The following is a 17,491-nucleotide window of genomic DNA, read 5'->3' on the forward strand; positions in this document are numbered from 1 at the left end:
AATGTCATTACCGCCTTTCTTCTTCTCTGACCTATCTCCGCTACGGTTACACGGTGACTGGGAAAGGTGCCTAATTACCCCTGTATGTCATTACAGCCTTTCTTCTTCTCTGACCTATCTCCGCTACGGTTACACGGTGACTGGGAAAGGTGCCTAATTACCCCCCAATGTCATTGTCGCCTTTCTTCGCTACGGTTACACGGTAACTGGGAAAGGTGCCTAATTACCCCCCAATGTCATTACCGCCTTTCTTCTTCTCTGACCTATCTCTGCTACGGTTACACGGTGACTGGGATAAGTGCCTAATTACCCCCCAATGTCATTACCGCCTTTCTTCTCCTCTGACCTATCTCCAATACGGTTACACGGTGACTGGGAAAGGTGCCTAATTACCCCCCAATGTCATTACCGCCTTTCTTCTCTGACCTATCTCCGCTACGGTTACACGGTGACTGGGAAAGGTGCCTAATTACCCCCCAATGTCATTACCGCCTTTCTTCTCTGACCTATCTCCGCTACGGTTACACGGTGACTGGGAAAGGTGCCTAATTACCCCCCAATGTCATTACCGCCTTTCTTCTCTGACCTATCTCCGCTACGGTTACACGGTGACTGGGAAAGGTGCCTAATTACCCCCCAATGTCATTACCGCCTTTCTTCTCTGACCTATCTCCGCTACGGTTACACGGTGACTGGGAAAGGTGCCTAATTACCCCCCAATGTCATTACCGCCTTTCTTCTGACCTATCTCCGCTACGGTTACACGGTGACTGGGATAAGTGCCTAATTACCCCCCAATGTCATTACCGCCTTTCTTCTCCTCTGACCTATCTCCGCTACGGTTACACGGTGACTGGGAAAGGTGCCTAATTACCCCCCAATGTCATTACCGCCTTTCTTCTTCTCTGACCTATCTCCGCTACGGTTACACGGTGACTGGGAAAGGTGCCTAATTACCCCTGTATGTCATTACCGCCTTTCTTCTCTGACCTATCTCCGCTATGGTTACACGGTGACTGGGAAAGGTGCCTAATTACCCCTGTATGTCATTACCGCCTTTCTTCTTCTCTGACCTATCTCCGCTACGGTTACACGGTGACTGGGAAAGGTGCCTAATTACCCCCCAATGTCATTATCGCCTTTCTTCGCTATGGTTACACGGTAACTGGGAAAGGTGCCTAATTACCCCCCAATGTCATTACCGCCTTTCTTCTTCTCTGACCTATCTCCGCTACGGTTACACGGTGACTGGGAAAGGTGCCTAATTACCCCCCAATGTCATTACCGCCTTTCTTCTCCTCTGACCTATCTCCGCTACGGTTACACAGTGACTGGGAAAGGTGCCTAATTACCCCCCAATGTCATTACTGCCTTTCTTCTCTGACCTATCTCCGCTACGGTTACACGGTGACTGGGAAAGGTGCCTAATTACCCCTGTATGTCATTACCGCCTTTCTTTTTCTCTGACCTATCTCCCCTACGGTTACATGGTGACTGGGAAAGGTGCCTAATTACCCCCCAATGTCATTACCGCCTTTCTTCTCTGACCTATCTCCGCTACGGTTACACGGTGACTGGGAAAGGTGCCTAATTACACCCCAATGTCATTACCGCCTTTCTTCTCCTCTGACCTATCTCCGCTATGGTTACACGGTGACTGGGAAAGGTGCCTAATTACCCCTGTATGTCATTACCGCCTTTCTTCTCCTCTGACCTATCTCCGCTATGGTTACACGGTGACTGGGAAAGGTGCCTAATTACCACCCAATGTCGTTACCGCCTTTCTTCTCTGACCTATCTCCGCTACGGTTACACGGTGACTGGGAAAGGTGCCTAATTACCCCCCAATGTCATTACCGCCTTTCTTCTCCTCTGACCTATCTCCACTATGGTTACACGGTGACTGGGAAAGGTGCCTAATTACACCCCAATGTCATTACCGCCTTTCTTCTCTGACCTATCTCTGCTATGGTTACACGGTGACTGGGAAAGGTGCCTAATTACCCCCCAATGTCATTACCGCCTTTCTTCTCTGACCTATCTCCGCTACGGTTACACGGTGACTGGGAAAGGTGCCTAATTACCCCCCAATGTCATTACCGCCTTTCTTCTCTGACCTATCTCCGCTACGGTTACACGGTGACTGGGAAAGGTGCCTAATTACCCCCCAATGTCATTACCGCCTTTCTTCTCTGACCTATCTCCGCTACGGTTACACGGTGACTGGGAAAGGTGCCTAATTACCCCCCAATGTCATTACCGCCTTTCTTCTTCTCTGACCTATCTCCGCTACGGTTACACGGTGACTGGGAAAGGTGCCTAATTACCCCCCAATGTCATTACCGCCTTTCTTCTCTGACCTATCTCCGGTCCGGTTACACGGTGACTGGGAAAGGTGCCTAATTACCCCCCAATGTCATTACCGCCTTTCTTCTCTGACCTATCTCCGCTACGGTTACACGGTGACTGGGAAAGGTGCCTAATTACCCCCCAATGTCATTACCGCCTTTCTTCTCTGACCTATCTCCGCTACGGTTACATGGTGACTGGGAAAGGTGCCTAATTACCCCTCAATGTCATTACCGCCTTTCTTCTTCTCTGACCTATCTCCGCTACGGTTACACGGTGACTGGGAAAGGTGCCTAATTACCCCCCAATGTCATTACCGCCTTTCTTCTCTGACCTATCTCCGCTACGGTTACACGGTGACTGGGAAAGGTGCCTAATTACCCCCCAATGTCATTACCGCCTTTCTTCTCTGACCTATCTCCGCTACGGTTACACGGTGACTGGGAAAGGTGCCTAATTACCCACCAATGTCATTACCGCCTTTCTTCTCCTCTGACCTATCTCAGCTATGGTTACACGGTGACAGGGAAAGGTGCCTAATTACCCCTGTATGTCATTACCGCCTTTCTTCTCTGACCTATCTCCGCTACGGTTACACGGTGACTGGGAAAGGTGCCTAATTACCCCCCAATGTCATTATCGCCTTTCTTCGCTACGGTTACACGGTAACTGGGAAAGGTGCCTAATTACCCCCCAATGTCATTACCGCCTTTCTTCTTCTCTGACCTATCTCTGCTACGGTTACACGGTGACTGGGAAAGGTGCCTAATTACCCCCCAATGTCATTACCGCCTTTGTTCTCCTCTGACCTATCTCCGCTACGGTTACACAGTGACTGGGAAAGGTGCCTAATTACCCCCCAATGTCATTACCGCCTTTCTTCTTCTCTGACCTATCTCGCGCTACGGTTACACGGTGACTGGGATAAGTGCCTAATTACCCCCCAATGTCATTACCGCCTTTCTTCTCTGACCTATCTCCGCTACGGTTACACGGTGACTGGGAAAGGTGCCTAATTACCCCCCAATGTCATTACCGCCTTTCTTCTCCTCTGACCTATCTCTGCTACGGTTACACGGTGACTGGGAAAGGTGCCTAATTACCCCCCAATGTCATTACCGCCTTTCTTCTCTGACCTATCTCCGCTACGGTTACACGGTGACTGGGAAAGGTGCCTAATTACCCCCCAATGTCATTACCGCCTTTCTTCTCTGACCTATCTCCGCTACGGTTACATGGTGACTGGGAAAGGTGCCTAATTACCCCCCAATGTCATTACCGCCTTTCTTCTCTGACCTATCTCCGCTACGGTTACACGGTGACTGGGAAAGGTGCCTAATTACCCCCCAATGTCATTACCGCCTTTCTTCTCCTCTGACCTATCTCCGCTACGGTTACACGGTGACTGGGAAAGGTGCCTAATTACCCCTCAATGTCATTACCGCCTTTCTTCTTCTCTGACCTATCTCCGCTACGGTTACACGGTGACTGGGAAAGGTGCCTAATTACCCCCCAATGTCATTACCGCCTTTCTTCTCTGACCTATCTCCGCTACGGTTACACGGTGACTGGGAAAGGTGCCTAATTACCCCCCAATGTCATTACCGCCTTTCTTCTCCTCTGACCTATCTCCGCTACGGTTACACGGTGACTGGGAAAGGTGCCTAATTACCCCTCAATGTCATTACCGCCTTTCTTCTTCTCTGACCTATCTCCGCTACGGTTACACGGTGACTGGGAAAGGTGCCTAATTACCCCCCAATGTCATTACCGCCTTTCTTCTTCTCTGACCTATCTCAGCTATGGTTACACGGTGACAGGGAAAGGTGCCTAATTACCCCTGTATGTCATTACCGCCTTTCTTCTCTGACCTATCTCCGCTACGGTTACACGGTGACTGGGAAAGGTGCCTAATTACCCCCCAATGTCATTATCGCCTTTCTTCGCTACGGTTACACGGTAACTGGGAAAGGTGCCTAATTACCCCCCAATGTCATTACCGCCTTTCTTCTTCTCTGACCTATCTCTGCTACGGTTACACGGTGACTGGGAAAGGTGCCTAATTACCCCCCAATGTCATTACCGCCTTTCTTCTCCTCTGACCTATCTCCGCTACGGTTACACAGTGACTGGGAAAGGTGCCTAATTACCCCCCAATGTCATTACCGCCTTTCTTCTTCTCTGACCTATCTCCGCTACGGTTACACGGTGACTGGGATAAGTGCCTAATTACCCCCCAATGTCATTACCGCCTTTCTTCTCTGACCTATCTCCGCTACGGTTACACGGTGACTGGGAAAGGTGCCTAATTACCCCCCAGTGTCATTACCGCCTTTCTTCTCCTCTGACCTATCTCTGCTACGGTTACACGGTGACTGGGAAAGGTGCCTAATTACCCCTGTATGTCATTACCGCCTTTCTTCTCCTCTGACCTATCTCCGCTACGGTTACACGGTGACTGGGAAAGGTGCCTAATTACCCCCCAATGTCATTACCGCCTTTCTTCTTCTCTGACCTATCTCCGCTACGGTTACACGGTGACTGGGATAAGTGCCTAATTACCCCCCAATGTCATTACCGCCTTTCTTCTCCTCTGACCTATCTCCGCTATGGTTACACGGTGACTGGGAAAGGTGCCTAATTACCCCTGTATGTCATTACCGCCTTTCTTCTCCTCTGACCTATCTCCGCTATGGTTACACGGTGACTAGGAAAGGTGCCTAATTACCACCCAATGTCATTACCTCCTTTCTTCTCTGACCTATCTCCGCTACGGTTACACGGTGACTGGGAAAGGTGCCCAATTACCCCCCAATGTCATTACCGCCTTTCTTCTCTGACCTATCTCCGCTACGGTTACACGGTGACTGGGAAAGGTGCCTAATTACCCCCCAATGTCATTACCGCCTTTCTTCTTCTCTGACCTATCTCCGCTACGGTTACACGGTGACTGGGATAAGTGCCTAATTACCCCCCAATGTCATTACCGCCTTTCTTCTCTGACCTATCTCCGCTACGGTGACTGGGAAAGGTGCCTAATTACCCCCCAATGTCATTACCGCCTTTCTTCTCCTCTGACCTATCTCCGCTATGGTTACACGGTGACTGGGAAAGGTGCCTAATTAACCCTGTATGTCATTACCGCCTTTCTTCTCCTCTGACCTATCTCCGCTACGGTTACACGGTGACTGGGAAAGGTGCCTAATTACCCCCCAATGTCATTACCGCCTTTCTTCTCTGACCTATCTCCGCTACGGTTACATGGTGACTGGGATAAGTGCCTAATTACCCCCCAATGTCATTACCGCCTTTCTTCTCCTCTGACCTATCTCCGCTATGGTTACACGGTGACTGGGAAAGGTGCCTAATTACCCCTGTATGTCATTACCGCCTTTCTTCTCCTCTGACCTATCTCCGCTATGGTTACACGGTGACTGGGAAAGGTGCCTAATTACCACCCAATGTCATTACCGCCTTTCTTCTCTGACCTATCTCCGCTACGGTTACACGGTGACTGGGAAAGGTGCCTAATTACCCCCCAATGTCATTACCGCCTTTCTTCTCTGACCTATCAACGCTACGGTTACACGGTGACTGGGAAAGGTGCCTAATTACCCCCCAATGTCATTACCGCCTTTCTTCTCCTCTGACCTATCTCCGCTACGGTTACACGGTGACTGGGAAAGGTGCCTAATTACCCCCCAATGTCATTACCGCCTTTCTTCTTCTCTGACCTATCTCCCCTACGGTTACATGGTGACTGGGAAAGGTGCTTAATTACCCCCCAATGTCATTACCGCCTTTCTTCTTCTCTGACCTATCTCCCCTTCGGTTACATGGTGACTGGAAAAGGTGCTTAATTACCCCCCAATGTCATTACCGCCTTTCTTCTCTGACCTATCTCTGCTATGGTTACACGGTGACTGGGAAAGGTGCCTAATTACCCCCCAATGTCATTACCGCCTTTCTTCTCTGACCTATCTCCGCTACGGTTACACGGTGACTGGGAAAGGTGCCTAATTACCCCCCAATGTCATTACCGCCTTTCTTCTCTGACCTATCTCCGCTACGGTTACACGGTGACTGGGAAAGGTGCCTAATTACCCCCCAATGTCATTACCGCCTTTCTTCTCTGACCTATCTCCGCTACGGTTACACGGTGACTGGGAAAGGTGCCTAATTACCCCCCAATGTCATTACTGCCTTTCTTCTTCTCTGACCTATCTCCGCTACGGTTACACGGTGACTGGGAAAGGTGCCTAATTACCCCCCAATGTCATTACCGCCTTTCTTCTCTGACCTATCTCCGCTACGGTTACACGGTGACTGGGAAAGGTGCCTAATTACCCCCCAATGTCATTACCGCCTTTCTTCTCTGACCTATCTCCGCTACGGTTACACGGTGACTGGGAAAGGTGCCTAATTACCCCCCAATGTCATTACCGCCTTTCTTCTCTGACCTATCTCCGCTACGGTTACATGGTGACTGGGAAAGGTGCCTAATTACCCCTCAATGTCATTACCGCCTTTCTTCTCTGACCTATCTCCGCTACGGTTACACGGTGACTGGGAAAGGTGCCTAATTACCCCCCAATGTCATTACCGCCTTTCTTCTCCTCTGACCTATCTCCGCTACGGTTACACGGTGACTGGGAAAGGTGCCTAATTACCCCTCAATGTCATTACCGCCTTTCTTCTTCTCTGACCTATCTCCGCTACGGTTACACGGTGACTGGGAAAGGTGCCTAATTACCCCTCAATGTCATTACCGCCTTTCTTCTTCTCTGACCTATCTCCGCTACGGTTACACGGTGACTGGGAAAGGTGCCTAATTACCCCTCAATGTCATTACCGCCTTTCTTCTCCTCTGACCTATCTCAGCTATGGTTACACGGTGACAGGGAAAGGTGCCTAATTACCCCTGTATGTCATTACCGCCTTTCTTCTCTGACCTATCTCCGCTACGGTTACACGGTGACTGGGAAAGGTGCCTAATTACCCCCCAATGTCATTATCGCCTTTCTTCGCTACGGTTACACGGTAACTGGGAAAGGTGCCTAATTACCCCCCAATGTCATTACCGCCTTTCTTCTTCTCTGACCTATCTCTGCTACGGTTACACGGTGACTGGGAAAGGTGCCTAATTACCCCCCAATGTCATTACCGCCTTTCTTCTCCTCTGACCTATCTCCGCTACGGTTACACGGTGACTGGGATAAGTGCCTAATTACCCCCCAATGTCATTACCGCCTTTCTTCTCTGACCTATCTCCGCTACGGTTACACGGTGACTGGGAGAGGTGCCTAATTACCCCCCAATGTCATTACCGCCTTTCTTCTCCTCTGACCTATCTCTGCTATGGTTACACGGTGACTGGGAAAGGTGCCTAATTACCCCTGTATGTCATTACCGCCTTTCTTCTCCTCTGACCTATCTCCGCTACGGTTACACGGTGACTGGGAAAGGTGCCTAATTACCCCCCAATGTCATTACCGCCTTTCTTCTCTGACCTATCTCCGCTACGGTTACACGGTGACTGGGATAAGTGCCTAATTACCCCCCAATGTCATTACCGCCTTTCTTCTCCTCTGACCTATCTCCGCTATGGTTACACGGTGACTGGGAAAGGTGCCTAATTACCCCTGTATGTCATTACCGCCTTTCTTCTCCTCTGACCTATCTCCGCTATGGTTACACGGTGACTGGGAAAGGTGCCTAATTACCCCTGTATGTCATTACCGCCTTTCTTCTCTGACCTATCTCCGCTATGCTTACACGGTGACTGGGAAAGGTGCCTAATTACCCCCCAATGTCATTACCGCCTTTCTTCTCTGACCTATCTCCGCTACGGTTACACGGTGACTGGGAAAGGTGCCTAATTACCCCCCAATGTCATTACCGCCTTTCTTCTGACCTATCTCCGCTACGGTTACACGGTGACTGGGAAAGGTGCCTAATTACCCCCCAATGTCATTACCGCCTTTCTTCTTCTCTGACCTATCTCCGCTACGGTTACACGGTGACTGGGATAAGTGCCTAATTACCCCCCAATGTCATTACCGCCTTTCTTCTCTGACCTATCTCCGCTACGGTTACACGGTGACTGGGAAAGGTGCCTAATTACCCCCCAATGTCATTACCGCCTTTCTTCTCCTCTGACCTATCTCTGCTATGGTTACACGGTGACTGGGAAAGGTGCCTAATTACCCCTGTATGTCATTACAGCCTTTCTTCTTCTCTGACCTATCTCCGCTACGGTTACACGGTGACTGGGAAAGGTGCCTAATTACCCCCCAATGTCATTACCGCCTTTCTTCTCCTCTGACCTATCTCCGCTACGGTTACACGGTGACTGGGAAAGGTGCCTAATTACCCCCCAATGTCATTACCACCTTTCTTCTTCTCTGACCTATCTCCGCTACGGTTACACGGTGACTGGGAAAGGTGCCTAATTACCCCTGTATGTCATTACAGCCTTTCTTCTTCTCTGACCTATCTCCGCTACGGTTACACGGTGACTGGGAAAGGTGCCTAATTACCCCCCAATGTCATTGTCGCCTTTCTTCGCTACGGTTACACGGTAACTGGGAAAGGTGCCTAATTACCCCCCAATGTCATTACCGCCTTTCTTCTTCTCTGACCTATCTCCGCTACGGTTACACGGTGACTGGGAAAGGTGCCTAATTACCCCCCAATGTCATTACCGCCTTTCTTTGACCTATCTCCGCTACGGTTACACGGTGACTGGGAAAGGTGCCTAATTACCCCCCAATGTCATTACCGCCTTTCTTCTCTGACCTATCTCCGCTACGGTTACATGGTGACTGGGAAAGGTGCCTAATTACCCCCCAATGTCATTACCGCCTTTCTTGTCTGACCTATCTCCGCTATGGTTACACGGTGACTGGGAAAGGTGCCTAATTACCCCTGTATGTCATTACCGCCTTTCTTCTTCTCTGACCTATCTCCGCTACGGTTACACGGTGACTGGGAAAGGTGCCTAATTACCCCCCAATGTCATTATCGCCTTTCTTCTCTGACCTATCTCCGCTACGGTCACACGGTGACTGGGAAAGGTGCCCAATTACCCCCCAATGTCATTACCGCCTTTCTTCTCTGACCTATCTCCGCTACGGTTACACGGTGACTGGGAAAGGTGCCTAATTACCCCCTAATGTCATTACCGTCTTTCTTCTCTGACCTATCTCCGCTATGGTTACACGGTGACTGGGAAAGGTGCCTAATTACCCCCCAATGTCATTACCGCCTTTCTTCTCTGGCCTATCTCCGCTACGGTTACACGGTGACTGGGAAAGGTGCCTAATTACCCCCCAATGTCATTACCGCCTTTATTCTTCTCTGACCTATCTCCGCTACGGTTACACGGTGACTGGGAAAGGTGCCTAATTACCCCCCAATGTCATTACCGCTTGTCTTCTCTGACCTATCTCTGCTACGGTCACACGGTGACTGGGAAAGGTGCCTAATTACCCCCCAATGTCATTACCGCCTTTCTTCTCTGACCTATCTCCGCTACGGTTACACGGTGACTGGGAAAGGTGCCTAATTACCCCCCAATGTCATTACCGCCTTTCTTCTTCTCTGACCTATCTCCGCTGCGGTTACATGGTGACTGGGAAAGGTGCCTAATTACCCCCCAATGTCATTACCGCCTTCTCTGACCTATCTCCGCTATGGTTACGCGGTGACTGGGAAAGGTGCCTAATTACCCCCCAATGTCATTACCGCCTTTCTTCTTCTCTGACCTATCTCCGCTACGGTTACATGGTGACTGGGAAAGGTGCCTAATTACCCCCTAATGTCATTACCGTCTTTCTTCTCTGACCTATCTCCGCTATGGTTACACGGTGACTGGGAAAGGTGCCTAATTACCCCCCAATGTCATTACCGCCTTTCTTCTTCTCTGACCTATCTCCGCTACGGTTACACGGTGACTGGGAAAGGTGCCTAATTACCCCCCAATGTCATTACCGCCTTTCTTCTTCTCTGACCTATCTCCGCTACGGTTACACGGTGATTGGGAAAGGTGCCTAATTACCCCCCAATGTCATTACCGCCTTTCTTCTCTGGCCTATCTCCGCTACGGTTACACGGTGACTGGGAAAGGTGCCTAATTACCCCCCAATGTCATTACCGCCTTTATTCTTCTCTGACCTATCTCCGCTACGGTTACATGGTGACTGGGAAAGGTGCCTAATTACCTCGCAATGTCATTACCGCCTTCTCTGACCTATCTCCGCTATGGTTACGCGGTGACTGGGAAAGGTGCCTAATTACCCCCCAATGTCATTACTGCCTTTCTTCTTCTCTGACCTATCTCCGCTACGGTTACATGGTGACTGGGAAAGGTGCCTAATTACCCCCCAATGTCATTACCGCCTTTCTTCTTCTCTGACCTATCTCCGCTACACAGTGACTGGGAAAGGTGCCTAATTACCCCCCAATGTCATTACCGCCTTTCTTCTCTGACCTATCTCCGCTACAGAGTGACTGGGAAAGGTGCCTAATTACCCCCCAATGTCATTACCGTCTTTCTTCTTCTCTGACCTATATCCGCTATGGTTACACGGTGACTGGGAAAGGTGCCTAATTACCCCCCAATGTCGTTACCGCTTTTCTTCTCTGACCTATCTCTGCTACGGTCACACGGTGACTGGGAAAGGTGCCTAATTACCCCCCAATGTCATTACCGCCTTTCTTCTTCTCTGACCTATCTCCGCTGCGGTTACATGGTGACAGGGAAAGGTGCCTAATTACCCCCCAATGTCATTACCGCCTTCTCTGACCTATCTCCGCTATGGTTACGCGGTGACTGGGAAAGGTGCCTAATTACCCCCCAATGTCATTACCGCCTTTCTTCTTCTCTGACCTATCTCCGCTACGGTTACATGGTGACTGGGAAAGGTGCCTAATTACCCCCCAATGTCATTACCGTCTTTCTTCTTCTCTGACCTATCTCTGCTACGGTCACACTGTGACTGGGAAAGGTGCCCAATTACCCCCCAATGTCATTACCGCCTTTCTTCTTCTCTGACCTATCTCCGCTACACAGTGACTGGGAAAGGTGCCTAATTACCCCCCAATGTCATTACCGCCTTTCTTCTCTGACCTATCTCCGCTACACAGTGACTGGGAAAGGTGCCTAATTACCCCCCAATGTCATTACCGTCTTTCTTCTTCTCTGACCTATATCCGCTATGGTTACACGGTGACTGGGAAAGGTGCCTAATTACCCCCCAATGTCATTACCGCCTTTCTTCTCTGACCTATCTCCGCTACGGTCACACGGTGACTGGGAAAGGTGCCCAATTACCCCCCAATGTCATTACCGCCTTTCTTCTCTGACCTATCTCCGCTACGGTTACACAGTGACTGGGAAAGGTGCCTAATTACCCCCCAATGTCATTACCGCCTTTCTTCTCTGACCTATCTCCGCTACACAGTGACTGGGAAAGGTGCCTAATTACCCCCCAATGTCATTACCGTCTTTCTTCTTCTCTGACCTATATCCGCTATGGTTACACGGTGACTGGGAAAGGTGCCTAATTACCCCCCAATGTCATTACCGCCTTTCTTCTCTGACCTATCTCCGCTACGGTCACACGGTGACTGGGAAAGGTGCCCAATTACCCCCCAATGTCATTACCGCCTTTCTTCTCTGACCTATCTCCGCTACGGTTACACGGTGACTGGGAAAGGTGCCTAATTACCCCCTAATGTCATTACCGTCTTTCTTCTCTGACCTATCTCCGCTATGGTTACACGGTGACTGGGAAAGGTGCCTAATTACCCCCCAATGTCATTACCGCCTTTCTTCTTCTCTGACCTATCCGCTACGGTTACACGGTGACTGGGAAAGGTGCCTAATTACCCCCCAATGTCATTACCGCCTTTCTTCTCTGACCTATCTCCGCTACGGTCACACGGTGACTGGGAAAGGTGCCCAATTACCCCCCAATGTCATTACCGCCTTTCTTCTCTGACCTATCTCCGCTACGGTTACACGGTGACTGGGAAAGGTGCCTAATTACCCCCTAATGTCATTACCGTCTTTCTTCTCTGACCTATCTCCGCTACGGTTACACGGTGACTGGGAAAGGTGCCTAATTACCCCCCAATGTCATTACCGCCTTTCTTCTCTGGCCTATCTCCGCTACGGTTACACGGTGACTGGGAAAGGTGCCTAATTACCCCCCAATGTCATTACCGCCTTTCTTCTTCTCTGACCTATCTCCGCTACGGTTACATGGTGACTGGGAAAGGTGCCTAATTACCTCGCAATGTCATTACCGCCTTTCTTCTTCTCTGACCTATCTCCGCTACGGTTACACGGTGACTGGGAAAGGTGCCTAATTACCCCCTAATGTCATTACCGCATTTCTTCTCTGACCTATCTCTGCTACGGTCACACGGTGACTGGGAAAGGTGCCTAATTACCCCCCAATGTCATTACCGCCTTTCTTCTTCTCTGACCTATCTCCGCTACGGTTACATGGTGACTGGGAAAGGTGCCTAATTACCTCGCAATGTCATTACCGCCTTTCTTCTTCTCTGACCTATCTCCGCTACGGTTACACGGTGACTGGGAAAGGTGCCTAATTACCCCCTAATGTCATTACCGCATTTCTTCTCTGACCTATCTCTGCTACGGTCACACGGTGACTGGGAAAGGTGCCTAATTACCCCCCAATGTCATTACCGCCTTTCTTCTTCTCTGACCTATCTCCGCTACGGTTACACGGTGACTGGGAAAAGTGCCTAATTACCCCCCAATGTCATTACCGCCTTTCTTCTTCTCTGGCCTCATCTGACACAAATTATAAGTGAAATCTCCCAATTAAACAGCTAATAGGACATTTACTTCCGGAGGCTGATTAGGACGGGCAGCGACATGACTGGGTGCAGAGCCTGGGATCTGGTCTCCGGAGGAGCAGAAATAGGTCACCGCACATCGGTTTATGTTTCTCTTCACACAGGAACATATGTCCCCAAATTGGGGAAATCCGGAAGCACTTATATCATTGTGTGAGCTGCTATCTCCCTGTATGTATCTTATAGAGTAATTATGCAGTTAGCAGGGAGGGTATAGTAAGATGGGGCCCGTTATTGGGGGATATCCGCAAATATTAAGTATCCCTCAGAAGTATTATTGAAGTAGCGCAAAAATACTCCGTAATCTGCCGCTGTCCCTGCATTTCTGACAGCCGCATCCCCCAGAGGTTTCTATAAGCGGTGCGACACTGTCACATTTACCAGCTCCGGAATGCGATGGCGCTGTGCTGCTGCGGCCTATGAGCGACACTTCGCAAATCTACCGGGAGAGGGATCCTCTAGAACCCGAATTCCAAGCACCTCACAGGGAAAGGGTCCTTTCATCTCATAGTCCCTGCGGGTGCTATATCATACAGGCGGCATTACCAGTGTGATCATGGGCGCTAATACCGCAACCCGATCGCATGGAGTCTGTGATTCCTGATAAATGGGTCCCTAAGAGAATCCTGCTTATGGCATCACAGTGTGCAACAGCCAAGAGGACCGCACAGAGCCGTATCCCGTGCCCAGATCTGTATGCAGAGATCAGAGCCGTATCCCGTGGCCAGATCTGTATGCAGACACACATTACAGTGACCGGATAACGTGCAGAGCCAGCTAACATACATGAGTACTCCCACTGCTCAGATCTGCAGGTGACATACTATTCCCCCAGATATCATACATGTGTGTCCCAGCTGCACATGCCTATAATGTCTGCTGGCATCTCAGGTGCACATGACTATAATGTCCGGCAGCGTCCCAGGTGCACATGACTATAATGTCCGGCAGCGTCCCAGGTGCACATGACTATAATGTCCGGCAGTGTCCCAGGTGCACATGACTATAATGTCCGGCAGTGTCCCAGGTGCACATGACTATAATGTCCGGCAGTGTCCCAGGTGCACATGACTATAATGTCCGGCAGTGTCCCAGGTGCACATGACTATAATGTCCGGGGACATCCCAGCTGCATGTCTGACCCAAACGCATCCCTCTTGGCATCCTTCTCCGCACTAACGCACCCCTCTTGACACTAATGCACCCCACTCAGCACTCCCCTCGACACTATCACACCGCTCTCGGCACTAACGCACCCCCTCAGAGGCAACTAATTTCTTCCAGTGGTTTCTAACACTGCACTTGGTAAATCTGGTTGTCTATTATTTCGTAATGGGAACCAATCAGAATGGTGTTTTAGCTGCCCCCACCGCTTAGTAAATTGGTGACATGTATTTTCTGTGAAGGTCAGAGGCCTTTGCAGTGTATCAGAGTGAGCTGAGGCTTTAGTTGACCAGCTGAGGAACTGACATCAGATTATTAGTGTCCTCTGTGGGACGTGACCCGGGGAACACGGACGCTCTGCTGATGCTGTAACATGTAACGTGTGATTACAGACTCTCACATTCCCAGATATCAGATCATTGTCTATCAGAGAGGGAATAACTCTGTATGTGTCTTGTGTCAGCTCGGTCACAAAGATCCATTGTTCTCCAATTTTCCCCTCTTATGAAATAACACAAAGCTGAGCCCCCCAGGGGATAATTCTCTGCCCGCACAGCCGGACGCCTCATGGACCAATGGTGATCTGTGACCTGAGATGCTCCGAGGCAGTTTCTACGTTTAAACCACGTTTCCTAAATGGATAATATACAGAACAGCAGCTAAAGCCGTCATGTGATAATATCCTCCAGCTGTGAGGTCACGGATGATGCAGCGAATCCCTGCACAGAAGCCTCCTGATCATGTCAGTGTCATGTCCCTCCCAGGGGTTCTTCCTGCAGGTTCTCGCCCCAGGTGTCAGGACTAAACAGCGGTAGAATTGCGTGTTCCCACCCCATGTGTCAGGACTAAACTGTGATAGAATAGCATGTTCCCTCCCCATGTGTCAGGACTAAACTGTGATAGAATAGCATGTTCCCTCCCCATGTGTCAGGACTAAACTGCGGTAGAATAGCGTGTTCCCTCCCTATGTGTCAGGATTCGAGAGGCTGATGATTAGCGTGTTCCCTCCCAATGTGTCCGGATGGAGAGACGGATGATTAGCGTGTTCCCTCCCCATGTGTCAGGATGGAGAGGCGGATGATTAGCGTGTTCCCTCCCCATGTGTCAGGATGGAGAGGCGGATGATTAGCGTGTTCCCTCCCCATGTGTCCGGATGGAGAGACGGATGATTAGCGTGTTCCCTCCCCATGTGTCCGGATGAAGAGACGAATGATTAGCGTGTTCCCTCCCCATGTGTCCGGATGGCGAGACGGATGATTAGCGTGTTTCCTCCCCATGTGTCAAGATGGAGAGGCGGATGATTAGCTTGTTCCCGCCCCATGTGTCAGGATGGAGAGGTCGGATGATTAGCGTGTTCCCTCCCCATGTGTCAGGATGGAGAGGCGGATGATTTGCGTGTTCCCTCCCCATGTGTCAGGATGGAGAGACGGATGACTAGCGTGTTCCCTCCCCATGTGTCAGGACTGGACAGGTGGTAGAAAAGAGTGTTCCCTCCCCATGTGTCAGGATGGAGAGGCGGATGATTAGTGTGTTCCCACCCCATGTGTCAGGATGGAGGCGTGGATGATTAGCGTGTTCCCTCCCCATGTGTCAGGACTGGACAGGTGGTAGAAAAGAGTGTTCCCTCCCCATGTGTCAGGATGGAGAGGCGGATGATTAGTGTGTTCCCTCCCCATGTGTCAGGATGGAGAGGCGGATGATTAGCGTGTTCCCTCCCCATGCGTCAGGATGGAGAGACGGATGATTAGCGTGTTCCCTCCCCATGTGTCAGGACTGGACAGGCGGTAGAAAAGCGTGTTCCCTCCCCATGTGTCAGGATGGAGAGACGGTTGATTAGCGTGTTTCCTCCCCATGTGTCAGGATGGAGAGGCGGATGATTAGTGTGTTCCCTCCCCATGTGTCCGGATGGAGAGACGGATGATTAGCATGTTCCCTCCCCATGTGTCCGGATGGAGAGGCAGATGATTAGAGTGTTCCCTCCCCATGTGTCAGGATGGAGAGGCGGATGATTAGTGTGTTCCCTCCCCATGTGTCCGGATGGAGAGACGGATGATTAGCATGTTCCCTCCCCATGTGTCCGGATGGAGAGGCAGATGATTAGAGTGTTCCCTCCCCATGTGTCAGGATGGAGAGGTGTTTGATTAGCGTGTTCCCTCCCCATGTGTCAGGATGGAGAGACTGATGATTAGCATGTTTCCTCCCCATGTGTCAGGATGGAGAGACTGATGATTAGCGTGTTCCCTCTCCATGTGTCAGGATGGAGAGGCGGATGATTAGTGTGTTCCCTCCCTATGTGTCCGGATGGAGAGGCGGATGATTAGCGCGTTCCCTCCCCATGTGTCAGGATGGAGAGGCGGATGATTAGCGCGTTCCCTCCCCATGTGTCAGGATGGAGAGGCGGATGATTAGTGTGTTCCCTCCCCATGTGTCAGGATGGAGAGGCAGATGATTAGCGTGTTCCCTCCCCATGTGTCAGGATGGAGAGGCGTATGATTAGCGTGTTCTCTCCCCATGTGTCAGGATGGAGAGGCAGATGATTAGCGTGTTCCCTCCCCATGTGTCAGGATGGAGAGGCAGTTGATTAGCGTGTTCCCTCCCCATGTGTCCGGATGGAGAGGTGGTTGATTAGCGTGTTCCCTCCCCATGTGTCAGGATGGAGAGGCGGTTGATTAGCGTGTTCCCTCCCCATGTGTCCGGATGGAGAGGTGGTTGATTAGCACGCACATACCCCTTAAGTCAGCACTGGACAAGCGTTAGAATAGCGTGTTCCCTCCCCATGTGTCAGGATGGACAGACAGAAGACTAGCGTGTTCATGCTTCCATCTCTGTACATTGTAACCCTTCTCACTGTTACTCTGACAGTACATGAAGCAGCCGATGCACAGTGACGCTACTCACCTCTTCACTTTCCCAAACATCTGTGCATTGCCCAGAAATTTCCCAAAGTCAATATGAAACATGTGTCCGGCAGTGGTCAGCATGATGTTGTCGTTGTGACGATCACAAACGCCCAGAATAAAGGTGACAACGCACCAGCCAGCGCAGGAACGTAGAAAGTTTTCAGAGGCCTAGTGATTAAACAGAG

At 50.5% G+C, this 17,491-nt stretch overlaps 1 protein-coding gene across 1 annotated transcript in view; it reads right to left on the minus strand.

Moving 5' to 3' along the window:
* LOC148451039 (phosphatidylinositol 3-kinase C2 domain-containing subunit gamma-like) overlaps nt 1–17,491 on the minus strand; it is a gene marked incomplete at its 3' end in the record, with an annotated part of 402,128 nt that overhangs the window by 134,849 nt on the left and 249,788 nt on the right. The window contains exon 24 of the mRNA XM_088462349.1: nt 17,305–17,474. Within this exon, the coding sequence (XP_088318475.1) occupies nt 17,305–17,474 (170 nt within the window). The remainder of the gene's footprint in view (nt 1–17,304; nt 17,475–17,491) is intronic.

This window comes from Taudactylus pleione, unplaced genomic scaffold, assembly GCF_031769625.1.
Source record: "Taudactylus pleione unplaced genomic scaffold, aTauple2 ptg001198l, whole genome shotgun sequence".
Classification (NCBI taxonomy): Eukaryota; Metazoa; Chordata; class Amphibia; order Anura; family Myobatrachidae; genus Taudactylus; species Taudactylus pleione.